The sequence below is a fragment of the Triplophysa dalaica genome, chromosome 8 (genome assembly GCF_015846415.1).
Source record: "Triplophysa dalaica isolate WHDGS20190420 chromosome 8, ASM1584641v1, whole genome shotgun sequence".
In the NCBI taxonomy this organism is placed as follows: domain Eukaryota; kingdom Metazoa; phylum Chordata; class Actinopteri; order Cypriniformes; family Nemacheilidae; genus Triplophysa; species Triplophysa dalaica.
The window spans coordinates 112,752-138,167 of record NC_079549.1 but is presented as its reverse complement, the minus strand read 5'-3'; the positions used below and the strand labels follow the sequence as shown (position 1 = coordinate 138,167).

The window sequence follows — 25,416 nt, the reverse complement described above, 5'->3', positions numbered from 1 at the left end:
GAGAAAAAGTGTTGATGACAGTTCTCAGTGAGGGTGACAGGATCGTGTCATAGTGTCAGTTAGTGTGTCTGTGTTGTGTTGTCTCAGTGTTGTGTCAGTGTTGTGTTGTGTCAGTTAGTGGGTCAGTTAGTGTGTCAGTTAGTGTGTCAGTGTTATGTCCGTGTTGTGTACGTGTTGTGTCCGTGTTGTGTCCGTGTTGTGTCCGTGTTGTGTCAGTTAGTGCGTGTAGTGTTGTGTACGTGTTGTGTCCGTGTTGTGTCCGTGTTGTGTCCGTGTTGTGTCAGTTAGTGCGTGTAGTGTTGTGTCAGTTTTGTGTTGTGTCAGTGTTGTGTCAGTTAGTGTGTGTAGTGTTGTGTCTGTGTTGTGTTGTGTCAGTGTTGTGTCAGTGTTGTGTCAGTGTTGTGTCAGTGTTGTGTCAGTGTTGTGTCCGTGTTGTGTCCGTGTTGTGTCCGTGTTGGGTCCGTGTTGTGTCCGTGTTGTGTCAGTTAGTGTGTGTAGTGTTGTGTCAGTGTTGTGTCGTGTCAGTGTTGTGTCAGTTAGTGTGTGTAGTGTTGTGTCTGTGTTGTGTCAGTGTTGTGTCAGTTAGTGTGGTGTCAGTGTTGTGTCCGCGTTGTGTCCGCGTTGTGTCAGCGTTGTGTCAGCGTTGTGTCAGCGTTGTGTCAGCGTTGTGTCAGTGTTGTGTCTGTGTTGTGTCAGTGTTATGTCAGATAGTGTGTGTAGTGTTGTGTCAGTGTTGTGTCAGTGTTGTGTCAGTGTTGTGTCAGTGTTGTGTCCGTGTTGTGTCCGCGTTGTGTCCGCGTTGTGTCAGTTAGTGCGTGTAGTGTTGTGTCAGTTTTGTGTTGTGTCAGTGTTGTGTCAGTTAGTGTGTGTAGTGTTGTGTCTGTGTTGTGTTGTGTCAGTGTTGTGTCAGTGTTGTGTCAGTGTTGTGTCAGTGTTGTGTCAGTGTTGTGTCAGTGTTGTGTCCGTGTTGTGTCCGTGTTGTGTCCGTGTTGGGTCCGTGTTGTGTCCGTGTTGTGTCAGTTAGTGTGTGTAGTGTTGTGTCAGTGTTGTGTCGTGTCAGTGTTGTGTCAGTTAGTGTGTGTAGTGTTGTGTCTGTGTTGTGTCAGTGTTGTGTCAGTTAGTGTGGTGTCCGCGTTGTGTCCGCGTTGTGTCCGCGTTGTGTCCGCGTTGTGTCCGCGTTGTGTCCGCGTTGTGTCCGCGTTGTGTCAGCGTTGTGTCAGCGTTGTGTCAGCGTTGTGTCAGCGTTGTGTCAGCGTTGTGTCAGCGTTGTGTCACCGTTGTGTCAGTGTTTTGTCAGTGTTGTGTCCGCGTTGTGTCCGCGTTGTGTCCGCGTTGTGTCCGCGTTGTGTCCGCGTTGTGTCAGCGTTGTGTCCGTGTTGTGTCAGTGTTGTGTCCGTGTTGTGTCAGTGTTGTGTCCGCGTTGTGTCAGTGTTGTGTCCGCGTTGTGTCCGCGTTGTGTCCGCGTTGTGTCCGCGTTGTGTCCGCGTTGTGTCCGCGTTGTGTCCGCGTTGTGTCCGCGTTGTGTCCGCGTTGTGTCAGCGTTGTGTCAGCGTTGTGTCCGTGTTGTGTCAGTGTTGTGTCCGTGTTGTGTCAGTGTTGTGTCCGCGTTGTTTCCGCGTTGTGTCAGTGTTGTGTCCGCGTTGTGTCCGCGTTGTGTCCGCGTTGTGTCCGCGTTGTGTCCGCGTTGTGTCCGTGTTGTGTCCGGTAAGAATGTGAACTAGAGGCTTATTTTTCTTTAAAATGGCGGTGATGAAAGCTCCCGCACAGAGGAGATGGTGTCCTATTGGTACAAAACAAAAACTGCGTTCATCACCAGAACTTACCACACGCCTGCGCCTTTTGCCGGAAGAACAAGCCTGTAGTTCACACGCAGCTGAGGGATAACAGAAGCTAGACATTATGGTTCATAGTGCAGTCAATATAGATATTTCTCTTGAACAAACTTATGAATTCACTTCAGAAGACCTTTGTGAAGACCTCAGAGATGTGTCCAGCAGTTCTTTGATCCCCGTTCACTCTCATTCTACTGTTCAGAAGCAATGGACAGGTGTATTATAACTGCACTGCACTGCATTATTCTTCCAGAAGATATCCACATTGAGTCAGGATGACTTGATTCTTGTATGAAGTATCTGTTGAAGTGTTTGGAGAACTCATCTGATTCCTCAGGTGTTAAGTTGATATGAAGCTGTGATGATGTTGAGTTGAAGCTGTTGTGTGTTTGTTTCTTTGTCCTGTAGTTTCTCCTCAGACCGTTTGTGATGATGTTGAGATTGTATTTGAACGAAAGCCCACAAAAGAGCAGGCTCAGCTGGCTGCCGGACTTCTGCTTCCTTCCACTTTATTCTGTTACAAAAACCTCCAAGGATATGTCAGTGATGATGATGATGATGATGGTAAGAAGCTTTTATTACACCAACACATGCACATTTGTGTATATTCTTGTAGTTTTGTAGCCTGTAGACGTGATGTTGGTGGTGTTCTGCGGTTTTATGTAAATCTCTGTTGTACAGATGAAACGTATGAAAGTGCCGTGAAGAGTCTGAGAGGAAAACTCTATCCTGACGGAGGTGAAGGAGCGTCTGATCCAGGTGAGTCACATGACATGATTCTAGTTAAAGGGTACGTGTGAAATGCCTCGTTCACTCTTCTCTACATTAGTCCACTTGAATCAGCCGATGAAAACCAGTCAGTGAATGTGGCCTTCGTCTGCAGAGCGAGTGAGTGTAGACTGTTACTGCAATGCATGATAGGATTGAACACTGATCTAGAACTGGCGCTCAGTTAAATATCATGACTGTTATTCACTGCTGTAACTGAAGCGCTTCTGACCGGAGCCACTTCTGATGTGTGAGGCAGATTTCAGTGATCTTTGTTTTATTGCTGAGTGCTTCATGAGTGCAGTTTGAGCGTTTGAGTTTTGAGTTCTTGTGTTGTAGTAGGGGTGTAAATCAGACGGTTCATCACGTTAGGATACCACGCCATATCCATCTTCTCCTCCAGCAATTGAATTTTGTGACGCTAGGTAACTTTAAAGCTAATTTACATTTGTGATGTCATTCTATAGTTTTTTGTGTTTTATTACTTCAGACCTGTTTTGCTTGAACTTACTACACATTCTGCATATTTATTCAAGATTCAAAGAAGCGTTATTGGCATGATTAAACACATTTATACTTTAATTTAATTTAATTTGATCTTAATCTGTATTTGTGCAGAATGTTGTATCTATATATACATCTCAATGTAAAGAGAAAAAGTGTTGATGACAGTTCTCAGTGAGGGTGACAGGATCGTGTCATAGTGTCAGTTAGTGTGTCTGTGTTGTGTTGTCTCAGTGTTGTGTCAGTGTTGTGTTGTGTCAGTTAGTGGGTCAGTTAGTGTGTCAGTTAGTGTGTCAGTGTTATGTCCGTGTTGTGTACGTGTTGTGTCCGTGTTGTGTCCGTGTTGTGTCAGTTAGTGCGTGTAGTGTTGTGTACGTGTTGTGTCCGTGTTGTGTCCGTGTTGTGTCCGTGTTGTGTCAGTTAGTGCGTGTAGTGTTGTGTCAGTTTTGTGTTGTGTCAGTGTTGTGTCAGTTAGTGTGTGTAGTGTTGTGTCTGTGTTGTGTTGTGTCAGTGTTGTGTCTGTGTTGTGTTGTGTCAGTGTTGTGTCAGTGTTGTGTCAGTGTTGTGTCCGTGTTGTGTCCGTGTTGTGTCCGTGTTGTGTCCGTGTTGGGTCCGTGTTGTGTCCGTGTTGTGTCAGTTAGTGTGTGTAGTGTTGTGTCAGTGTTGTGTCGTGTCAGTGTTGTGTCAGTTAGTGTGTGTAGTGTTGTGTCTGTGTTGTGTCAGTGTTGTGTCAGTTAGTGTGGTGTCCGCGTTGTGTCCGCGTTGTGTCCGCGTTGTGTCCGCGTTGTGTCAGCGTTGTGTCAGCGTTGTGTCAGCGTTGTGTCAGCGTTGTGTCAGCGTTGTGTCAGCGTTGTGTCAGCGTTGTGTCACCGTTGTGTCAGTGTTTTGTCAGTGTTGTGTCCGCGTTGTGTCCGCGTTGTGTCCGCGTTGTGTCCGCGTTGTGTCAGCGTTGTGTCCGTGTTGTGTCAGTGTTGTGTCCGTGTTGTGTCAGTGTTGTGTCCGCGTTGTTTCCGCGTTGTGTCAGTGTTGTGTCCGCGTTGTGTCCGCGTTGTGTCCGCGTTGTGTCCGCGTTGTGTCCGCGTTGTGTCCGCGTTGTGTCCGTGTTGTGTCCGGTAAGAATGTGAACTAGAGGCTTATTTTTCTTTAAAATGGCGGTGATGAAAGCTCCCGCACAGAGGAGATGGTGTCCTATTGGTACAAAACAAAAACTGCGTTCATCACCAGAACTTACCACACGCCTGCGCCTTTTGCCGGAAGAACAAGCCTGTAGTTCACACGCAGCTGAGGGATAACAGAAGCTAGACATTATGGTTCATAGTGCAGTCAATATAGATATTTCTCTTGAACAAACTTATGAATTCACTTCAGAAGACCTTTGTGAAGACCTCAGAGATGTGTCCAGCAGTTCTTTGATCCCCGTTCACTCTCATTCTACTGTTCAGAAGCAATGGACAGGTGTATTATAACTGCACTGCACTGCATTATTCTTCCAGAAGATATCCACATTGAGTCAGGATGACTTGATTCTTGTATGAAGTATCTGTTGAAGTGTTTGGAGAACTCATCTGATTCCTCAGGTGTTAAGTTCATATGAAGCTGTGATGATGTTGAGTTGAAGCTGTTGTGTGTTTGTTTCTTTGTCCTGTAGTTTCTCCTCAGACCGTTTGTGATGATGTTGAGATTGTATTTGAACGAAAGCCCACAAAAGAGCAGGCTCAGCTGGCTGCCGGACTTCTGCTTCCTTCCACTTTATTCTGTTACAAAAACCTCCAAGGATATGTCAGTGATGATGATGATGATGATGGTAAGAAGCTTTTATTACACCAACACATGCACATTTGTGTATATTCTTGTAGTTTTGTAGCCTGTAGACGTGATGTTGGTGGTGTTCTGCGGTTTTATGTAAATCTCTGTTGTACAGATGAAACGTATGAAAGTGCCGTGAAGAGTCTGAGAGGAAAACTCTATCCTGACGGAGGTGAAGGAGCGTCTGATCCAGGTGAGTCACATGACATGATTCTAGTTAAAGGGTACGTGTGAAATGCCTCGTTCACTCTTCTCTACATTTGTCCACTTGAATCAGCCGATGAAAACCAGTCAGTGAATGTGGCCTTCGTCTGCAGAGCGAGTGAGTGTAGACTGTTACTGCAATGCATGATAGGATTGAACACTGCTCTAGAACTGGCGCTCAGTTAAATATCATGACTGTTATTCACTGCTGTAACTGAAGCGCTTCTGACCGGAGCCACTTCTGATGTGTGAGGCAGATTTCAGTGATCTTTGTTTTATTGCTGAGTGCTTCATGAGTGCAGTTTGAGCGTTTGAGTTTTGAGTTCTTGTGTTGTAGTAGGGGTGTAAATCAGACGGTTCATCACGTTAGGATACCACGCCATATCCATCTTCTCCTCCAGCAATTGAATTTTGTGACGCTAGGTAACTTTAAAGCTAATTTACATTTGTGATGTCATTCTATAGTTTTTTGTGTTTTATTACTTCAGACCTGTTTTGCTTGAACTTACTACACATTCTGCATATTTATTCAAGATTCAAAGAAGCGTTATTGGCATGATTAAACACATTTATACTTTAATTTAATTTAATTTGATCTTAATCTGTATTTGTGCAGAATGTTGTATCTATATATACATCTCAATGTAAAGAGAAAAAGTGTTGATGACAGTTCTCAGTGAGGGTGACAGGATCGTGTCATAGTGTCAGTTAGTGTGTCTGTGTTGTGTTGTCTCAGTGTTGTGTCAGTGTTGTGTTGTGTCAGTTAGTGGGTCAGTTAGTGTGTCAGTTAGTGTGTCAGTGTTATGTCCGTGTTGTGTACGTGTTGTGTCCGTGTTGTGTCCGTGTTGTGTCCGTGTTGTGTCAGTTAGTGCGTGTAGTGTTGTGTACGTGTTGTGTCCGTGTTGTGTCCGTGTTGTGTCCGTGTTGTGTCAGTTAGTGCGTGTAGTGTTGTGTCAGTTTTGTGTTGTGTCAGTGTTGTGTCAGTTAGTGTGTGTAGTGTTGTGTCTGTGTTGTGTTGTGTCAGTGTTGTGTCTGTGTTGTGTTGTGTCAGTGTTGTGTCAGTGTTGTGTCAGTGTTGTGTCCGTGTTGTGTCCGTGTTGTGTCCGTGTTGTGTCCGTGTTGGGTCCGTGTTGTGTCCGTGTTGTGTCAGTTAGTGTGTGTAGTGTTGTGTCAGTGTTGTGTCGTGTCAGTGTTGTGTCAGTTAGTGTGTGTAGTGTTGTGTCTGTGTTGTGTCAGTGTTGTGTCAGTTAGTGTGGTGTCCGCGTTGTGTCCGCGTTGTGTCCGCGTTGTGTCAGCGTTGTGTCAGCGTTGTGTCAGCGTTGTGTCAGCGTTGTGTCAGCGTTGTGTCACCGTTGTGTCAGTGTTTTGTCAGTGTTTTGTCAGTGTTGTGTCCGCGTTGTGTCCGCGTTGTGTCCGCGTTGTGTCAGCGTTGTGTCAGCGTTGTGTCCGTGTTGTGTCAGTGTTGTGTCCGTGTTGTGTCAGTGTTGTGTCCGCGTTGTTTCCGCGTTGTGTCAGTGTTGTGTCCACGTTGTGTCCGCGTTGTGTCCGCGTTGTGTCCGCGTTGTGTCCGCGTTGTGTCCGTGTTGTGTCCGGTAAGAATGTGAACTAGAGGCTTATTTTTCTTTAAAATGGCGGTGATGAAAGCTCCCGCACAGAGGAGATGGTGTCCTATTGGTACAAAACAAAAACTGCGTTCATCACCAGAACTTACCACACGCCTGCGCCTTTTGCCGGAAGAACAAGCCTGTAGTTCACACGCAGCTGAGGGATAACAGAAGCTAGACATTATGGTTCATAGTGCAGTCAATATAGATATTTCTCTTGAACAAACTTATGAATTCACTTCAGAAGACCTTTGTGAAGACCTCAGAGATGTGTCCAGCAGTTCTTTGATCCCCGTTCACTCTCATTCTACTGTTCAGAAGCAATGGACAGGTGTATTATAACTGCACTGCACTGCATTATTCTTCCAGAAGATATCCACATTGAGTCAGGATGACTTGATTCTTGTATGAAGTATCTGTTGAAGTGTTTGGAGAACTCATCTGATTCCTCAGGTGTTAAGTTCATATGAAGCTGTGATGATGTTGAGTTGAAGCTGTTGTGTGTTTGTTTCTTTGTCCTGTAGTTTCTCCTCAGACCGTTTGTGATGATGTTGAGATTGTATTTGAACGAAAGCCCACAAAAGAGCAGGCTCAGCTGGCTGCCGGACTTCTGCTTCCTTCCACTTTATTCTGTTACAAAAACCTCCAAGGATATGTCAGTGATGATGATGATGATGATGGTAAGAAGCTTTTATTACACCAACACATGCACATTTGTGTATATTCTTGTAGTTTTGTAGCCTGTAGACGTGATGTTGGTGGTGTTCTGCGGTTTTATGTAAATCTCTGTTGTACAGATGAAACGTATGAAAGTGCCGTGAAGAGTCTGAGAGGAAAACTCTATCCTGACGGAGGTGAAGGAGCGTCTGATCCAGGTGAGTCACATGACATGATTCTAGTTAAAGGGTACGTGTGAAATGCCTCGTTCTAGTGACACAACACTGACACAACACTGACACAACACTGACACAACACAACACAGACACAACACTACACACACTAACTGACACAACACTGACACAACACAAAACTGACACAACACTACACGCACTAACTGACACAACACGGACACAACACGGACACAACACGGACACAACACGTACACAACACTACACGCACTAACTGACACAACACGGACACAACACGGACACAACACGGACACAACACGGACACAACACGTACACAGTGTTGTGTCCGTGTTGTTTCCGCGTTGTGTCAGTGTTGTGTCCGCGTTGTGTCCGCGTTGTGTCAGTTAGTGCGTGTAGTGTTGTGTCAGTTTTGTGTTGTGTCAGTGTTGTGTCAGTTAGTGTGTGTAGTGTTGTGTCTGTGTTGTGTTGTGTCAGTGTTGTGTCAGTGTTGTGTCAGTGTTGTGTCAGTGTTGTGTCCGTGTTGTGTCCGTGTTGTGTCCGTGTTGTGTCCGTGTTGGGTCCGTGTTGTGTCCGTGTTGTGTCAGTTAGTGTGTGTAGTGTTGTGTCAGTGTTGTGTCGTGTCAGTGTTGTGTCAGTTAGTGTGTGTAGTGTTGTGTACGTGTTGTGTCCGTGTTGTGTCCGTGTTGTGTCCGTGTTGTGTCAGTTAGTGCGTGTAGTGTTGTGTCAGTTTTGTGTTGTGTCAGTGTTGTGTCAGTTAGTGTGTGTAGTGTTGTGTCTGTGTTGTGTTGTGTCAGTGTTGTGTCAGTGTTGTGTCAGTGTTGTGTCAGTGTTGTGTCCGTGTTGTGTCCGTGTTGGGTCCGTGTTGTGTCCGTGTTGTGTCAGTTAGTGTGTGTAGTGTTGTGTCAGTGTTGTGTCGTGTCAGTGTTGTGTCAGTTAGTGTGTGTAGTGTTGTGTCTGTGTTGTGTCAGTGTTGTGTCAGTTAGTGTGGTGTCAGTGTTGTGTCCGCGTTGTGTCCGCGTTGTGTCCGCGTTGTGTCCGCGTTGTGTCAGCGTTGTGTCAGCGTTGTGTCAGCGTTGTGTCAGCGTTGTGTCAGCGTTGTGTCAGTGTTGTGTCTGTGTTGTGTCAGTGTTGTGTCAGTGTTATGTCAGATAGTGTGTGTAGTGTTGTGTCAGTGTTGTGTCAGTGTTGTGTCAGTGTTGTGTCAGTGTTGTGTCCGTGTTGTGTCCGCGTTGTGTCCGCGTTGTGTCAGTTAGTGCGTGTAGTGTTGTGTCAGTTTTGTGTTGTGTCAGTGTTGTGTCAGTTAGTGTGTGTAGTGTTGTGTCTGTGTTGTGTTGTGTCAGTGTTGTGTCAGTGTTGTGTCCGTGTTGTGTCCGTGTTGTGTCCGTGTTGGGTCCGTGTTGTGTCCGTGTTGTGTCAGTTAGTGTGTGTAGTGTTGTGTCAGTGTTGTGTCGTGTCAGTGTTGTGTCAGTTAGTGTGTGTAGTGTTGTGTCTGTGTTGTGTCAGTGTTGTGTCAGTTAGTGTGGTGTCCGCGTTGTGTCCGCGTTGTGTCCGCGTTGTGTCCGCGTTGTGTCCGCGTTGTGTCCGCGTTGTGTCAGCGTTGTGTCAGCGTTGTGTCAGCGTTGTGTCAGCGTTGTGTCAGCGTTGTGTCAGCGTTGTGTCAGTGTTTTGTCAGTGTTGTGTCCGCGTTGTGTCCGCGTTGTGTCCGCGTTGTGTCCGCGTTGTGTCCGCGTTGTGTCAGCGTTGTGTCCGTGTTGTGTCAGTGTTGTGTCCGTGTTGTTTCCGCGTTGTGTCAGTGTTGTGTCCGCGTTGTGTCCGCGTTGTGTCAGTTAGTGCGTGTAGTGTTGTGTCAGTTTTGTGTTGTGTCAGTGTTGTGTCAGTTAGTGTGTGTAGTGTTGTGTCTGTGTTGTGTTGTGTCAGTGTTGTGTCAGTGTTGTGTCAGTGTTGTGTCAGTGTTGTGTCCGTGTTGTGTCCGTGTTGTGTCCGTGTTGTGTCCGTGTTGGGTCAGTTAGTGTGTGTAGTGTTGTGTCAGTGTTGTGTCGTGTCAGTGTTGTGTCAGTTAGTGTGTGTAGTGTTGTGTCTGTGTTGTGTCAGTGTTGTGTCAGTTAGTGTGGTGTCCGCGTTGTGTCCGCGTTGTGTCCGCGTTGTGTCCGCGTTGTGTCAGCGTTGTGTCAGCGTTGTGTCAGCGTTGTGTCAGCGTTGTGTCAGCGTTGTGTCAGCGTTGTGTCAGCGTTTTGTCAGTGTTGTGTCCGCGTTGTGTCCGCGTTGTGTCCGCGTTGTGTCCGCGTTGTGTCCGCGTTGTGTCCGCGTTGTGTCAGCGTTGTGTCCGTGTTGTGTCAGTGTTGTGTCCGTGTTGTTTCCGCGTTGTGTCAGTGTTGTGTCCGCGTTGTGTCCGCGTTGAAATAATTTGATCATTTACACTTAATTAAATGTACAACGATACTTTTTTTACCGTGTCTAATGTCCTGTCCCACTCACACATAATGGTTCCAACACCCATGTTTACAGTGTTCACCAGAAGCAGTGAGGTTTGATGGTTGGGAGCTCTTTCTAACATGAGTTTTTGCATGGGTGAGGATTTACTGCTTGTGTCAAAGGAATACTTCAGACAAGAACCAAAATGTCCCCGTGTTTACTTCCCCTCCAGACATCCTGACCTAATGTGGTTTTATTCATGAAGAATAATGCTGTGGAGTTATAACTATAGCTTTTATTACACCAACACATCCACATTTCTGTATATTCTTGTAGTTTTGTAGCCTGTAGTGGTAAAAAGGGCTCATAGACCAAAGATTGCCTGTCACATGGACCCAAAATGAATGACATCTGATGTTTTGTAGTTTTCCTGTGGCTCAGTGGTAAGAGCATGGCGCTATCAACACCAAGGTCATGGTTTGGATCTCAGATGGTTCTTAGAAACAAATGTATAGTATAATGCAATGTGAGTCACTTTGGATAACAGCGTCTGCCAAATGCATAAATGTAAATGTTTATCCGCATCAGATACATCAGAGCCAGTCGTGACATTCACAAACACTTGAGTCTGCGTTGGGCGGAACATGAACGCCGCTGATGGTCTGGAGCTCACATCTCCTATATCCTCCCAGCAAATTATGAAATAATTGCCATCTTTATGAACCAACAGCAGAAACAATAACATTCTTGCCTCAACTAGTCTCACACATCACTTATGAAATCATAATCTGACGCAAAAATGTATTTTGTGCCCATCACATGCTGGTCTTCTGTCAGTGTGGATTGACTCTCTGCACCACTGACATATGAATATCAACATAGTTCGTCTGTAAATATATTTTGTCACCCAGATAGAAGCTGTGTGCTGCATGAGACACAAAGAAATTAAGTCCTATATTGTCATTTACCTCTTAAGAACATACTGTAGGTGTTTGAGGATTTAGCAGTGATAAATCAGGGTTGAACAGAATTCCAGAGATGTTTCATTCTTTTAAATCTGACAACAGCAGGAGAAAAGATAAAATGAGTATTGATGTAAATACCAGAGGTGGGGGACTCGAGTCACAATTTTCAGGACTTGCGACTTGCTTGATTGAAGTGTGAAAATGACTTGACTTTTACTTGGGAGCAAGTGACTTGAGACTAGACTTGACTTGACTTTAAATTGAAGACTCAAAAATGACTTGAACTTTTATTAAAGTAAAGTAATGAAATTAGTTAACATGATTATTGTGACTCAGCAGCACTACAGCGCCTGTGCCTTTAACGCTTCTCAACTCAAATCGCGTCAAGCCTTATGTTTTTATTCCCCTTTATTATCTACATGCACCACGGGTCTCCTTAGGCAAGGCAAGTTTGTATTTGTATAGCACATTTCATACACAAGGGCAATTCAATGTGCTTTACATAAAATGATTGACAGAAAGAAATAAGACGTATCTTTAAAATCCTGAAAAATCTCTCAATAACTTACATCTTTATGCCCAAAATGCTTAGAAACACCTAAAGTTTGTGTTTTATCCTCAACTGAACACAAAATGTTGTTTTCATGTTTTTAGATTGTAAGAAATGTCCGTCAGTCAATGTTTTTGTCATTATTTATTCAATAGCTGTTATTAGTTCAGGTTAGTTCACCCACAAATGAAAATTCTTTCATGAGTTACTCATCCTGAAGTTGCTCCAAACCTGCACAAACACAGAGAAAGATATTTGGAAGAATGTTAGCAACTGAGATTTCTGGGACATCATTGACTGCCATAGTAGGAAGAATTCAATAAATTCAATTGTTTGTTTTCCAAACTCTTCAAAATAATATCTCATTATGTGTTTAACAGAACAAAAAAAATCTATCTTTTTTCCTATTATGGTAGTGGATGATGAAATCAGAACTGAAAATGGCTGACATTCTTCCAAATATATTTCTGTGTTCATCAGAACAAAGACATTTAGACAGGTGTGAAACAACCTGAGGGAGAGCAAACGATGACAGAATGTTCAGTTTTTATGTATTTTTACTGACATCTGAAGATATTTTTTTTTATTCAAATTCAACAGTGTTACAGGCTGAGGTCTCAAATGAATGATAATGTTGCTCTTTCTTCATCTGAAGGTCCAACAAATGAAGAACTCCCTCACCACTCAATGAGCGAGTGCCCGAGGAGATGAAGAGACGCTTGGCCAAGCGTGAACGAGACTCAAAGGACAAGAGAAAGAAAATCCCCATCTGTTTGTAACACTCGCTCTGTCTCAACACTTTCACTCCTCTGTTAACAGTCCTCTTCACATTTGTTTCGCTCGTGTGTTCTGTTGTTTTTTAATAGCAACACTCCAGATATTGTTTTCATGAACAGAGCTTTTGCTCAGTAAAATGTGCCGTGTTTGGGTTGTGTACAGTGTCAGTCTGTTAGAACAGTCATGTGTAACATATGTAGATGGTGATTTATGTTTCCGACGGTGGGTGCTCAAATCTCCACAAGCCCTTCATCTTCACCTCTTTCTTTCTCTAGAGCTATAGACCTGTGTTTGTATTCAACCCTGAAACAGAATCCACAGTAAAACACTCACATTACAGCTAAACCCATAGAAACACTGACTGACTAACTGAATAAAGCACTGGTTCTGGAATCATCTCCCTTATCGGGTTCAGATGGTGACGAGAAGCATTTTATTTCAATCATCAGACTAAACATTCATGCTGCAGTACAGCAGTACAGTATGAGGAGATCTATATATATATATATATATATATACATAGGCACTCTCTAAGCACCACATACTGTATACATTACTCAAATAAAGAATTAAGAAAGAATTCGCTGAATTAAGACAACTTATTGTTTTCAAAATGCATGACACATTGATCGATAAATCTGCAGCATTTATCATTCAAAGTGACAACAGCCATAAATCCATATAATAAATGTCAACTGAGTCATAATTTAGTAGAAGAAGAATTTCTGATAAGCACGAGCGCTGTCACTCCTGTGCATGACCTCGTGTTCATCTTTCATATCCACAATATGTTTGAAATTAATATATAGAAACACTGAAGCGTCTGAAAAACGACAAAGCGCTTCTAGGTACACTTTAAAGCGCACTTATCATGAATGACACATTTCTCTGAGCTACAATATCTTCATGATTGTGTTCTGAAGTACGCTGTCAATGTGCAGAAGTGCTTTCATTCCGCTGCAGGTAAACAACTAGTTAACAGTGTGAGAGCTGCAACTAGTTAACAGTGTGAGAGCTGCAACTAGTTAACAGTGTGAGAGCTGCAACTAGTTAACAGTGTGAGAGCTGCAACTAGTTAACAGTGTGAGAGCTGCAACTAGTTAACAGTGTGAGAGCTGCAACTAGTTAACAGTGTGAGAGCTGCAACTAGTAAACAGTGTGAGAGCTGCAACTAGTTAACAGTGTGAGAGCTGCAACTAGTTAACAGTGTGAGAGCTGCAACTAGTTAACAGTGTGAGAGCTGCAACTAGTTAACAGTGTGAGAGCTGCAACTAGTTAACAGTGTGAGAGCTGCAACTAGTAAACAGTGTGAGAGCTGTGTGAGAGCTGCAACTAGTTAACAGTGTGAGAGCTGCAACTAGTAAACAGTGTGAGAGCTGCAACTAGTTAACAGTGTGAGAGCTGCAACTAGTAAACAGTGTGAGAGCTGCAACTAGTTAACAGTGTGAGAGCTGCAACTAGTTAACAGTGTGAGAGCTGCAACTAGTTAACAGTGTGAGAGCTGCAACTAGTAAACAGTGTGAGAGCTGCAACTAGTTAACAGTGTGAGAGCTGCAACTACTTAACAGTATGAGAGCTGCAACTAGTTAACAGTGTGAGAGCTGCAACTAGTAAACAGTGTGAGAGCTGCAACTAGTAAACAGTGTGAGAGCTGCAACTAGTTAACAGTGTGAGAGCTGCAACTAGTTAACAGTGTGAGAGCTGCAACTAGTTAACAGTGTGAGAGCTGCAACTAGTTAACAGTGTGAGAGCTGCAACTAGTAAACAGTGTGAGAGCTGCAACTAGTTAACAGTGTGAGAGCTGCAACTACTTAACAGTATGAGAGCTGCAACTAGTTAACAGTGTGAGAGCTGCAACTAGTAAACAGTGTGAGAGCTGCAACTAGTAAACAGTGTGAGAGCTGCAACTAGTTAACAGTGTGATAGGGGTGAACGTTGACAAACTCTTTACAGTGGATGTGTTAAGGTCTTGTGTCGCTCCCGCGTCATATTATGTAAACTGCATTTATAACAAAGAATGGCAAAGATGGAGATGTCATGTTAACACACACACACTTTTATCTTCTGCTCGTGACCTTCACGTCACTCTGTTCCGCTGTGAACTGAAGAATGCGCGAAATAACGCAGCCTGCCGACGTTTTCATAATAAGAGCTCTAAAGCGATCTCGAATTCTCTTCAGATTAAATAAATACTCTCAAATACTTTTTTAGGGGGCTCAGCTAATACTTTAGAGTTTCTAAAGCCAAGTGGCATAGCGACGCCTCTGAAATACAGCCATGTTAACAACCTCTTGTTTAAACAGGTCTTTTATTTTTGTGACTGTGACAAAGAAGCGCATGGAACAGACGAAATGAAAATAAAAAGTGTAATTCAACATCTCAGATCAGATCAGTAATGTTCGTGGGCATTTCATGGATCTGTGTGGAGAGAAGTGCGCTACTGCTCGAGCTCAATATCTCACAGGACATGGATGTCATTCTTCACAAAGTTGATGCCATAACGCCCCGATCGACCAACCCTGTGAATGTACAGATCTCTGTTGTTGGGCAGATCATTGATGATAATAGAAAGCTGAGGAACATCCGCACCTGTGGCCCAAACATCTGTGTAACTTATACAGGTCAGTCATGAGGCGTGTTCACATAACGAAGCGCAGGTAATACCCAATGTACTCTTTGACAAAGGCCTACATATCGATTGGGATAATAAGTCATTGATTAGACTATACAATTATAAAGCCACGCTGTAAACAGTCAACAAATATTAAGCTTAGAATCTAGAGATAAGTAACACAGTTCATTTAGCGGTTCAGCTGTGTTATATATATGTGTTATTATATTCCAGCTTGCACAAGTAAACCTCTACAGATGATCCAGAATGCTGTGGCAAGAGTTATCTTTAATGAACCAAAGAGAGCACACATCACTCCTCTATTCATTAAGCTACATTGGCTTCCCGTAGTCGCTCGCATCAAATTCAAGACTCTGCTCCTGGCCTACAAGACCACTACTGGTTCGGCACCACCTTATCTTAAATCGTTAATGCAGAGATATGTACCCGCCAGATCCTTACGCTCTGCAAACGAACGAGGTCTTGTGGTGCCATCCCATAAAGGTAAAAAATCTCTCTCGCGCACCTTCTCCGGATCTGTTCCACCTATGTGGAATGATCTGCCCACTGCTACAAGATCTGCAGATTCTGTAGCCATCTTTAAGAAACACCTGAAAACACATCTCTTCCGCCAACATCTGACTGATCTGTTCTGACTCTTTTCTTCTCTACTCTTAAAAAAAAAAAAAGTATGAATGGTTCCGTATACTGTGTTAGGTTATATGAGACTAGTCTTCTTTTTGATTGCACTTATGCTTTTGTTGTACTTATGCTGTCCTAATTGCTTCCATTATCTACCCCACTTGTAAGTCGCTTTGGATAAAAGCGTCTGCTAAATGACTAAATGTTATAATTCATGAGCTCTTGAATAAATGACGTTTGTGGAAACAGTGACACCTGCTGGCCGGATCAGGGACCGTTTAACTGCGCGACACAACTAGCTGCGTCGTAATAATTTACATTTTTATTTGTAAAGTGCAACGTTTTCAGTAACGCTCGCAACTGATTCAGGGGACATATGACGGGGACAAGTCAACAGAGGACCAGCAATTCTGTTCTGATCTTCACAGAAGAGTCATTTTATGAGATATTCAGAAGATGATCAGCCTTCGACGACTTTTATCGGTTCTGCTTTTGTCACTTTTAACTAGTTTAGGCCACAGACGTCAACAGAAGTTTTGATTTATGACATACTTACAAATCTATCAAGAATTTAGGATATGTAGACAGACCTGTCCTAAAGTTTGCTTGTGTAACTGCTGATGTGTGAGTAACAGCCGAAAGGAAGATTTAAAAAGCGCATGAACATAAAAGGTAGAAACCCGTAGAACATACAAAAACATGTTGGCATAGAAACAACAGATTACAATAGTAGAAAATTGATGTTCTTATTGTAATGAGTAGGATGTATTGATATTATTTATTTTGACCACTAGGCATCAGTAATGGTTTTGTATAAAGTGAGTGCAGTTGACAAGAAGACACAGAGTAATGTGTAGAAGCCTGTGGCACGTGGAATAAATATGCCAGCAACAGCAATACTATAATAATTCTCTGTTTCTTTAAAGATAATTAAATATCGCACTAACCACAACATCTGCTTTAAATCATTTCTTGTTTAAAAATGACATCTTCAAACAGGATTCTGTTTATAACGTGATGAGTGTGTAACAGAAAATAAATGAACTGTAGTCAAAACATACACAGATAAAAACACGAATATCTGAACTTGTTAACGTTTATAAATGCATGTTTCACTCCGGTCCAGTGGGTGGCGCTATGACAGCTGAAGAAGTTATCCCGCCATTCTGTCAAGCTAGTTCGAGAAGCTGTTCAAGCTAGTTCAGTGCTGTTATTAGATCTTTTGATGTGTTTAATTGATCCGAATTCAGATCGAGAGATCATTCGCCGGAGTTCGGACTGTAGCTATGAGGAGGAGTAAAGCAGATGTGGAGCGCTATATTTCATCCGTTTACAGCGCTTCTCCCGCACAGAAAGAGGTAAGAAGAGCCGGTAAAGCAGCACACACAGGCCTGCTGTTGAAGGCTCACATCACACAAACACACAACTCGTGTTCAGTCTGACAAAAGTGTTCACTTACACAAGTTAATAACAACAACAAAAACATTTGACTGCTTTCTGCACAGAGCCCCTGAAACTCGCCAAAAAAGTGTTTTCAAACACGAGGACAGAAATGTATTTACTGTCTTTCCGGACTCTCAGTCTCTTCTTTATATTCTTATTTCTGTCACATATTCTTTATTGGGAACTTTGTGTTTTGATTCCAACTTTTTGATCACTAACCTTAAGTCACTAGAAGTTGCGGACATGAGGCGGAGAAATGTTGTCACGTGCGACATGTGCACACTTTTAATCATTGTTTATTAAAATAAAGAACTTTATAAATATCATTTTTTTACTCTGTGTATAATTAATTTTTTCTTACATTGTATTTACCATAGTTATTTAATGATTTGAATCGCTTCCAGAATAAAAGTTTGTGTTTACGTAATATTAGTCTTTCCACTGTGGATATTAATTTCGTACTTTAAAAGGAGAGTTAGTTTTATTATATATATCGAAGAAAAATATTCCTAAATGTATACAAGGGTCAGTCGTGGGCTAATGGTTAGAGAGTCGAACTCGTGACCAGATGGATGCAGGTTTGATTCTCAGTGCTCTTGATCAAGTCATCTCACCTCTACTTGCTCTCCGGGTGCTGCAGTGATATCTGCCCACTGCTCCGGGTGGACATGTGTTCACTACTCACTGGATGGGTTAAAAGCAGAGGTCACATTTTGGATATGGGTCACCATACCTGACAAACAGGTCACTATAACTATATCTATATGTGTGCGTTAATGTGTTTGTAAATACAAAAACAATATGTACAGTACACAGACATATATGATGTAAACAAACTTTCTATTCTGGACTTTTGATTCATTGCACAACCCCAGATCTTTGCTTGTGAAGTTTCCTTGTATCATCATAAGTTTGCTGATGTGGCATTAAAAAACAACTAAACAAATGCATAATAATTGTTAATGTTAATAAGTCAGGGTTATAAAAGTGTGTGCTGGCTTCATGTTATTTACTGCGTGAACGGACCTGAAGGGAATGAGAGAGAAGAGTTCCTTTCTATTTTACTAATATTATGTAATCGTGATGAAAATTTTGCTCAAACTTCTTTTTTGTTTCTTGCAGAAGCCGGTTAAAGGATTTTTGTTTGCAAAGTTATACTTTGAAGCTAAAGAGTATGAACTTGCCAGAAGGTAAATTCTTTTGCTCTTTGTGAAATGTATTTTAGGTATTTTTTATCAGATGTTTCTGAAGGAGTTTTTAACCCCGTCTCTCTCTTTCTCTGACACACACAGACATGTTTCAGATTATTTAACAATTCAACCAAAGGATCCTAAAGCACACAAGTTTCTTGGTCAACTATTTGAAAGTGATGGTGAAATTGACAAGGCCGTGGGATGTTACAAGGTACCTGAATATTATTTACATATTTAAATACATGTAAACTGTGTCCCTGGCAAAGTCTCATTTGTGTGCCAATAAACACACTGCACACATTTGTTTTAAAACAAGAGAACTTTAAAAAACTAAAATTCACACATGGATCTGCCTCACTGTATTTACATTTATAATCAGATTTTGTCCTTTCATCATTTCCAAACCAATAATCCAGTCAATGTAAACTCTCATGACTGTGAAACTCAGATAACCAATACATGGATTTTATCTGATATTGTACATCTCATATAAATATTTTACAGGACATCACATTTTTCTGTACCGTTTTGTTTTTCGGCATGAAACTACAACAATACCAACCCATTTACATTCTGCACTTCCACCATGACACAAAATGTTTCTGAAGGTCGTTTGCTTGAATGTTGTATGTGTGATGTGTGTTTTAGCGTTCAGTGGATCTGAATCCAGCCCAGAAAGATCTGGTTCTGAAAGTGGCCGAGTTGCTGTGTAGTAAGCCTCTTCATGACAGTCGAGTGGAGTTCTGGGTAGAGAAGGCTTCCAGGCTGCTGCCGGGTCACCCGGGTGTTTTTAAACTGAGGGTTAGTGCAGTAATCCAACTGTAGTTTCAACCCACCGCAGTCTTTCACATCCCACCTGATGTCTGTGCTTGTTTATTTCAGGAGAAACTTCTGAGCGCTCGGGGACAGATCGGTTTTGCTCAGCTGTATGAGCTGCTGGAATCTGAACTCAAGCTTCGTCCTGACGATGTTTACATTAACAGCAGATTAATTCAGCTGTACAGGTCAGACGGACGCTATGATGACTTTGTCAAACACTGTCTCGCTGTGGAGAATAGCGCAGCGCTCCGAGACAGTCTGGACTGGTATAAGGTCAAAGTGGAGACTCTTCAGGTGAGCGATGGATATGTGTTCATATTAAAATCCCTATGAAACCATGATTAACATGAAAGACACAAAACACACATCTTGACTGGATATGAAAGATCTGGCTCTCAGACGCTGTTATTGATGGTGTTGAGTGGATGGGTTATATCAGTGAGTCATCCAAAAGAAGGAAGGAGAAATCTGTCACTGTGCAGCGCTGTAATGGCTCTGATGTCTCTTACAGGATTATCTCCGGCAGCCGAGCATGTTGAATAATGAGCTGACGTCTCGTAAGATTCAGAAAGATCTTTTACTGTCACACTGTGGTCTCTTGAGACTCACACTGAAGATGAACAGCTGTCAGGAGAGCACTGATGTTCTCTTCACGTGAGTTTCTCTTCTCTTCTGCTGCTCATCAACACAACACAACACAATTACACAACTGTAGTGCTGTTTGAACTGTGTGGGTGTAGTATTAGATTTACTTCAGTCAACATTCAGTGCGTGTTTTATCTGAACCCTGTGCTGTCTTGACACTAGATAGAGCCCAAAACAAACTGACAATCACTTTGAAAACACCACCAACCGTCAAATGCTTGCCCACATCGTCCAACCTTTAAAAAAGATCTCTTGACATGTTCTTGGTCTTTTGTGTTTGCAGTTTTGATCGTGTGATGCAGTCTCTAAAGAATACAGCCAGAAACACAGCGGACGATCTGTCCGAGGTGTTCACAGAGATGAGAGGTCACCTGTACCTGTACGCCGGACATCTGCTGATGAAGACCGCTCGTGACCAACAGCAGTGGAGAAACGTGCTGGATTTAGCAGCGCTGTGTTATCTCATCGCTTATCAGGTACCCCATAACTACATCACAAGATTTTCTGCTATTTCTATCAATGGTGAATGAAGGGTCCTATAGTTTTTGGCTATCGTTGATTGACAAAGTACAACACATCCATAAACTAACGGGTTCTTTACACAGCAAAGGTTATCATAATAAAGAATCAAGTTGAATGATAGTTCAAACGCACATCTTGTTATGTGCTTATGTTGTATACGCTGGAGGAGAAAGCGATGGCATCGGGCTGTCCGTGGCTCTCTCCTACACTGTGTCATAGCCTTCGGTACATCAGAAAACAATATTTTGCCCCACCAAAGCTTTATTGGATCATTGAATGTGATTTCTGAGTGCTTTAGATGACTGGCGAGCCTGTGCATGCTGTGTATCTCCAAACGTAGATGTGTTTTGACCTCATACGGTGTTGTGCGGGGCGATGGGCGTATGATGTGAAAGTACTAGGGGACAGACTGCTCCTTATGTTTTCAAAACGCTCTGGCAGAACTGTGATGTTATATGCAGAACATGCCTGTCTGTGCCCTGTCACTCTTCCTGGCATATAATAATCACAAGCAATCCACCGCATTCAGAAAATATATTAATACCGGAACAACCGCTGAATTGGGCTCGAACGAATTACAGACATGAAGCTGACATCAACCACAAAAAAACATTTCATCAATTTTAAAAATCAAATTTCTTTCTGTGTAAACGTGTCTTCTGCAGTGTTCTAACAGATGTGATTTACAAACAGCACGTTAGGGCGGTACGATTAATCGAAATCCAATCGCGATGTGAGACATTGCGATTTGCTTATCGGAAGAAGCTGCGATGGGATGTGATGGGGAAAAAAATGAAATGCATCTGTCTTTTCTCCAAATCACACAGCCCTACGTCTGCAAATGTCCAATTTGTGACCAAATGAACAGTTCAAACAACTGTCTGTCAAACACTGAAAAAGATCAATTCTGTCACCGTTCACTCACATTCATGTTGTTCAACACCTGCTCGGCCCTACACACAGGAAGATATTTGGAAGAATGTCCATAACCAAACAGATCACACCCCTCATTTCCGGGTAAATAAATCTATAGGGGTCAATGGGGGATGAGATCTCATTCCTTCTAATATCGTCCTGTGTTCATCAGAACAAAGACATCTTCACAGGTTTGGAACAATCTGAGAGGGAATTAAATGATGACAGAATTTTCATTGTAGGGGAACCCAAAAAATTCACTTTCTGAATCCAGTCAGTATTAAAACTTAAAACACCTCCGCAGGTGATTGTGCTTCGGCCATTTAGCAAGAACAGTAAGTAAGATTTAGTCTAGATACATTTACAGTTTATTTATATGACAATGTGTAGTAAACTGCCTATAAATGATTTAGTGATTTAGACTGGTGAGAGGTGAAACCAGAACAATACACAAGTTCTTGTATGTGGTGAAAACAAGAACTGTTATTTAAGATAAGGGATGGAAATAGTTTACTTTTGACTACCCTGTGATATGATTATTTATCAAAATAATGGTCAGGTCTAACAAATGAAAAAGAAAACAAAGAGGGCTAGAGAGGAGGATAGTTTGAGTGACAGCTCATATCTGTCTCACATAATTTCATACCCATCATATGATCTGGAAAAGCGTTGTGAAACTAAATACAATAACATCAAATGCATGTTTGGATTTAAATTGGATAAGTGGTCAGTTTTGGGCTCGCAGTGCAAGACTTTTAACTGTGGATGACTATGTTTAATGGACGCATTCCCCACGATCCAATTTTTCAACCTTTAGTTAGTGTGTAATGTTGCTGTTAGAGCATAAATAATACCTGCAAAATGATACAGCTCAAAGTTCAGTGCAGAATTTGCTTTTCAAGGACTACAGAGAACGGCTGGATCGGACTACAGCCCTCTTCCTCCCGGGTACATGATGTCACTATTCCTATTGCTTTAAATTACCTCCGCCCAAAGGAATACTCCAAAAAAGGGGTGAGGCCTTCCTCAGAGGAGAGGATCCGCCGCTGGAGTAGTGTTCGTTTATCAGAGACCGTAAACATTTGACTGAGCTACACGCTAAACTACTTCCACTTTCGTCACAATCCTACAGTTGGTCATAAGAATTCAGCTACACACATTCTAAGATAATCAACGGTCAAATATCAGCTTCATGACTTTAACATCGGCTGTCCTGTGTAACACACTGATATTGTGTGTGTGCGTATACCTCTGTCTAAAGACCTTCTATGAAACGTCCTTTGAAGTCCTGCTTTCAAATGTCTCCTGGTCAATCTGCTTGTTTCGATATCCAACTCTGTTATTAGTGATAACCGGTCTGACGCCATTCAGTCCGGTGTCATTTCCCTCACCATAGTAGAAAAACGCGATCTCTAACAAAGATTGACGTTTGCGTATGCACTAGCAGACCGCTGTAACACATCGATGGATCCGCATGTTTTTAACTGATGAAGTGAATTTGACACCATTGTTACTGTTTATTGCTAAATGCCAAAGCTTATGAATTCACGTGCACTGAGAGGGGAACAGACCAATCACAACAGATTGAGGAGCGGAACTCGCTGATATGGTCTGGGTGGGACATCTTAACACACTCTAAGCGGGGACAGGGGTGCCGCCAGAAATTCTGGGCCCTAGGGAAACCAAAATTTCTGTGCCCTCTATTTAACCCAATAAACATGCCCTGTATACTTAAAAAAAAAAGATACTTAGCACATTGCTTAGTTAAAATGTCAGTGTTGAGTACACAAAATGAGTACAAAGCCTACAAAAACAAGAAAAAAATATAGAAATATGTACTTGTGTACATAAAAGGGAGAACATTTATTATCGCAATTGCAAGCACAACAGATACACATATGTACACATATTGACATATACTTTACATGAACAAGCTTTAGCTGGGTCAAACTGCTCAATAAAGAAACATCAGCTACAGTAGAACTAACCCGTAATTAAATCAGTCCAGGAATAAAACGAGGTGCAGACAATAAAGCTGACTCTGCATTTGTATAAGTCACGCAGGCACGCACGCACGCACACACACACACCATATTATTTTTATTGGCCTATTTAGTTTCCTTAATATGAAAAATTTAAATATATATTTTGTAAACTCCTTATAGCCAATGGTTACTACAGACACGTTTTATTCAATTTTGTATTATTTTTTTCTGGGGCATTTTATTCATTTTAAGAACGTCAAGTTTGACAGCATCGATCGTAGCAGCAGCAGCAGCAGCACTGTCTCTTCACAGAACACACGACACGGCAAACTGATTTTGTAATTTTTGAAGCATGTAGATTACTTTTTGTTTTGCAAAGTTATCATCATGTGGCGAACACCGTAGATAAGACGTGTTTAGAGGCTTCAATCTTCGCGACGTTTCGCGCTCAGGCTCACCTTGCTCGGCTGAGACGGGACGGGGGACGTGGGTGAAGGAGGACGTGGGTGTGAAGCAGCCGCTGAATCTGTGTCTACTAGACATGATAACCCGTCCCAGAGACCGCAGAGATGTTATTATTGTTGGATGTAAATCATAATTCCGTAATTATTCTACTAAGCTAGCTAGATAAAAGCTGGTCATGTAGCAAAAAAAATAAGTTTTGGAATACAGGAATAGGGCAAGCTACCTTTCTTTTTGAAAAACTGTGTGACATACTGTCAACTTTGGCGTTCTCTGTCTTCTCTTTCCGTCTTTTCTTTCTGTTTTTGATGCCCTGACTTTTGATGTGACATGTCTGCGTGTGTCACTGTCTGCGCTGCATCATAACAAGTCCAATAAGCAAAAGACGCTACACTAGTGATCGTAGCTCGGACAGCGCAGGTGGAATGAACCATTGTGGGAGGGAGGGGTGTGACTGAAACAGTAAATACATTATTTGTTTTTTAAATATTAAATCTATGGTCAAAACGGACAAAATACACATCAAGTGCACGAGGGGCCCTAGCACATTTAATGTATGTATAAAAAAGAGAAAATAAATAGGAAAATAAAAAGGGGGTCTGCTCTTCTGGGCCCTAAATCAGCCTGGGCCCTTAGAATCGTCCTAACCTTCCACCCCTTTAAGGCGCCCATGAGCGGGGAACCAATCACGACAGACCTGGTCAGCTTTACCAATCAGAGCGTTTCGTTAAGTGAGAAGTCAGACAGCGGTGGACGATAGATTTGAAATATGTTAAATATAACGTTTTTTTTTTAACTAGAAACATGAACATACATTGTTAAACACAATCAAAGCTTTGAAAACAGGGGGAAAATGGGGCCTTTAACAGATGCTTGATACATTTCTAAATCATGCTTAAATTGACCTGTCTAGTGCGAAGGCTGTGATTCTGTTTTTATGGCCATCTTGTCCGTCAAGCACGGCTTTGTGATCAGTAGGAAATGCTGTTCGATCTGAAAGCACTGAGCTGGTTAAGTTGCTCAGCACGTGAATTTAACACCAGTCAACAGCATCATTCTGAATATACTTTATTATCATGAAAATACCTGAGGAGGCTATTTGAAGGAAGCCTGTAGAAGTGAGTTTGTTCTGGGACTTCTTCTGCGGGCATATGTGGATATTCTGGATGATTTCTGACTCTCAGATTTAACCAAACTTCACTGACACGCTGCGCTTATAAAATCAAATCCAACCGCCGAATCCTGTGGCGATTTTTCCCATTTATTTTCATGCATCTTATTATGTTCATCTGCCACCACCCAAGATCATTTCTGACCTAGAAAAAAAAACTTTTCTCGAGCTTCAGAGAAACTTACAAAGCACGGTGACTTTATTACGACAAAAAGAGTGCAAAAAGTGAATAAAACAAATCAAGGTGATATCCTCTACATGCATCTCATCTCAATTTATTCATAAAATGCTTTTTCAATTTTCATTGGTACAAAGCAGCTGTACATGAAACATATTGACTAGAAGTAAAACATTAGAGTTCAAAACAAAAGAGTGAGCACACGCAGACTGGTTCATATTCATAAAACATAACACAAAATACACAAACACAGCCTGATTATATCTGAGAAGCACATATTTAAGATGTGGGAGAAAGAAACACCGGTCAAACATCGTACAGACTGTAAATTTCTTTTTATAATTATAAATAAATGAAGCAGAATTTTACATTTTAACGTGATATAAACAAACTTTAAATAATAATATTCTGGTCATAAAAAATATGCTGGGGGCGTGTCCGCTGTTGTTGAAGCCACGCCTAGTAGGCTATATGTGAGTCATGTGAATATGTTTTAACAGGGCTGCGTTCTCTGGAATCCTCTTAAGCGGTAGACTTCT

General features: G+C 42.1%; 1 protein-coding gene across 9 annotated transcripts in view; it reads left to right on the top strand.

Moving 5' to 3' along the window:
• Window positions 1-25,416, top strand: part of ranbp2 (RAN binding protein 2) — a 69,337-nt gene that overhangs the window by 20,838 nt on the left and 23,083 nt on the right. For 3 of the 9 annotated variants that reach the window (XM_056755088.1, XM_056755087.1, XM_056755086.1), the window contains exons 1-7: window positions 16,711-16,902; window positions 18,110-18,177; window positions 18,280-18,391; window positions 18,829-18,981; window positions 19,063-19,293; window positions 19,511-19,653; window positions 19,928-20,120. In XM_056755088.1, the coding sequence (XP_056611066.1) occupies window positions 16,831-16,902; window positions 18,110-18,177; window positions 18,280-18,391; window positions 18,829-18,981; window positions 19,063-19,293; window positions 19,511-19,653; window positions 19,928-20,120 (972 nt within the window). In that variant the 5' untranslated portion in view covers window positions 16,711-16,830. Of the gene's footprint in view, window positions 1-2,240; window positions 2,397-2,513; window positions 2,592-4,752; window positions 4,909-5,025; window positions 5,104-7,242; window positions 7,399-7,515; window positions 7,594-15,710; window positions 16,217-16,710; window positions 16,903-18,109; window positions 18,178-18,279; window positions 18,392-18,828; window positions 18,982-19,062; window positions 19,294-19,510; window positions 19,654-19,927; window positions 20,121-25,416 lie in introns of those variants that run through there. The other 6 variants (XM_056755091.1, XM_056755089.1, XM_056755090.1 and 3 more) reach the window with 4 other exon arrangements.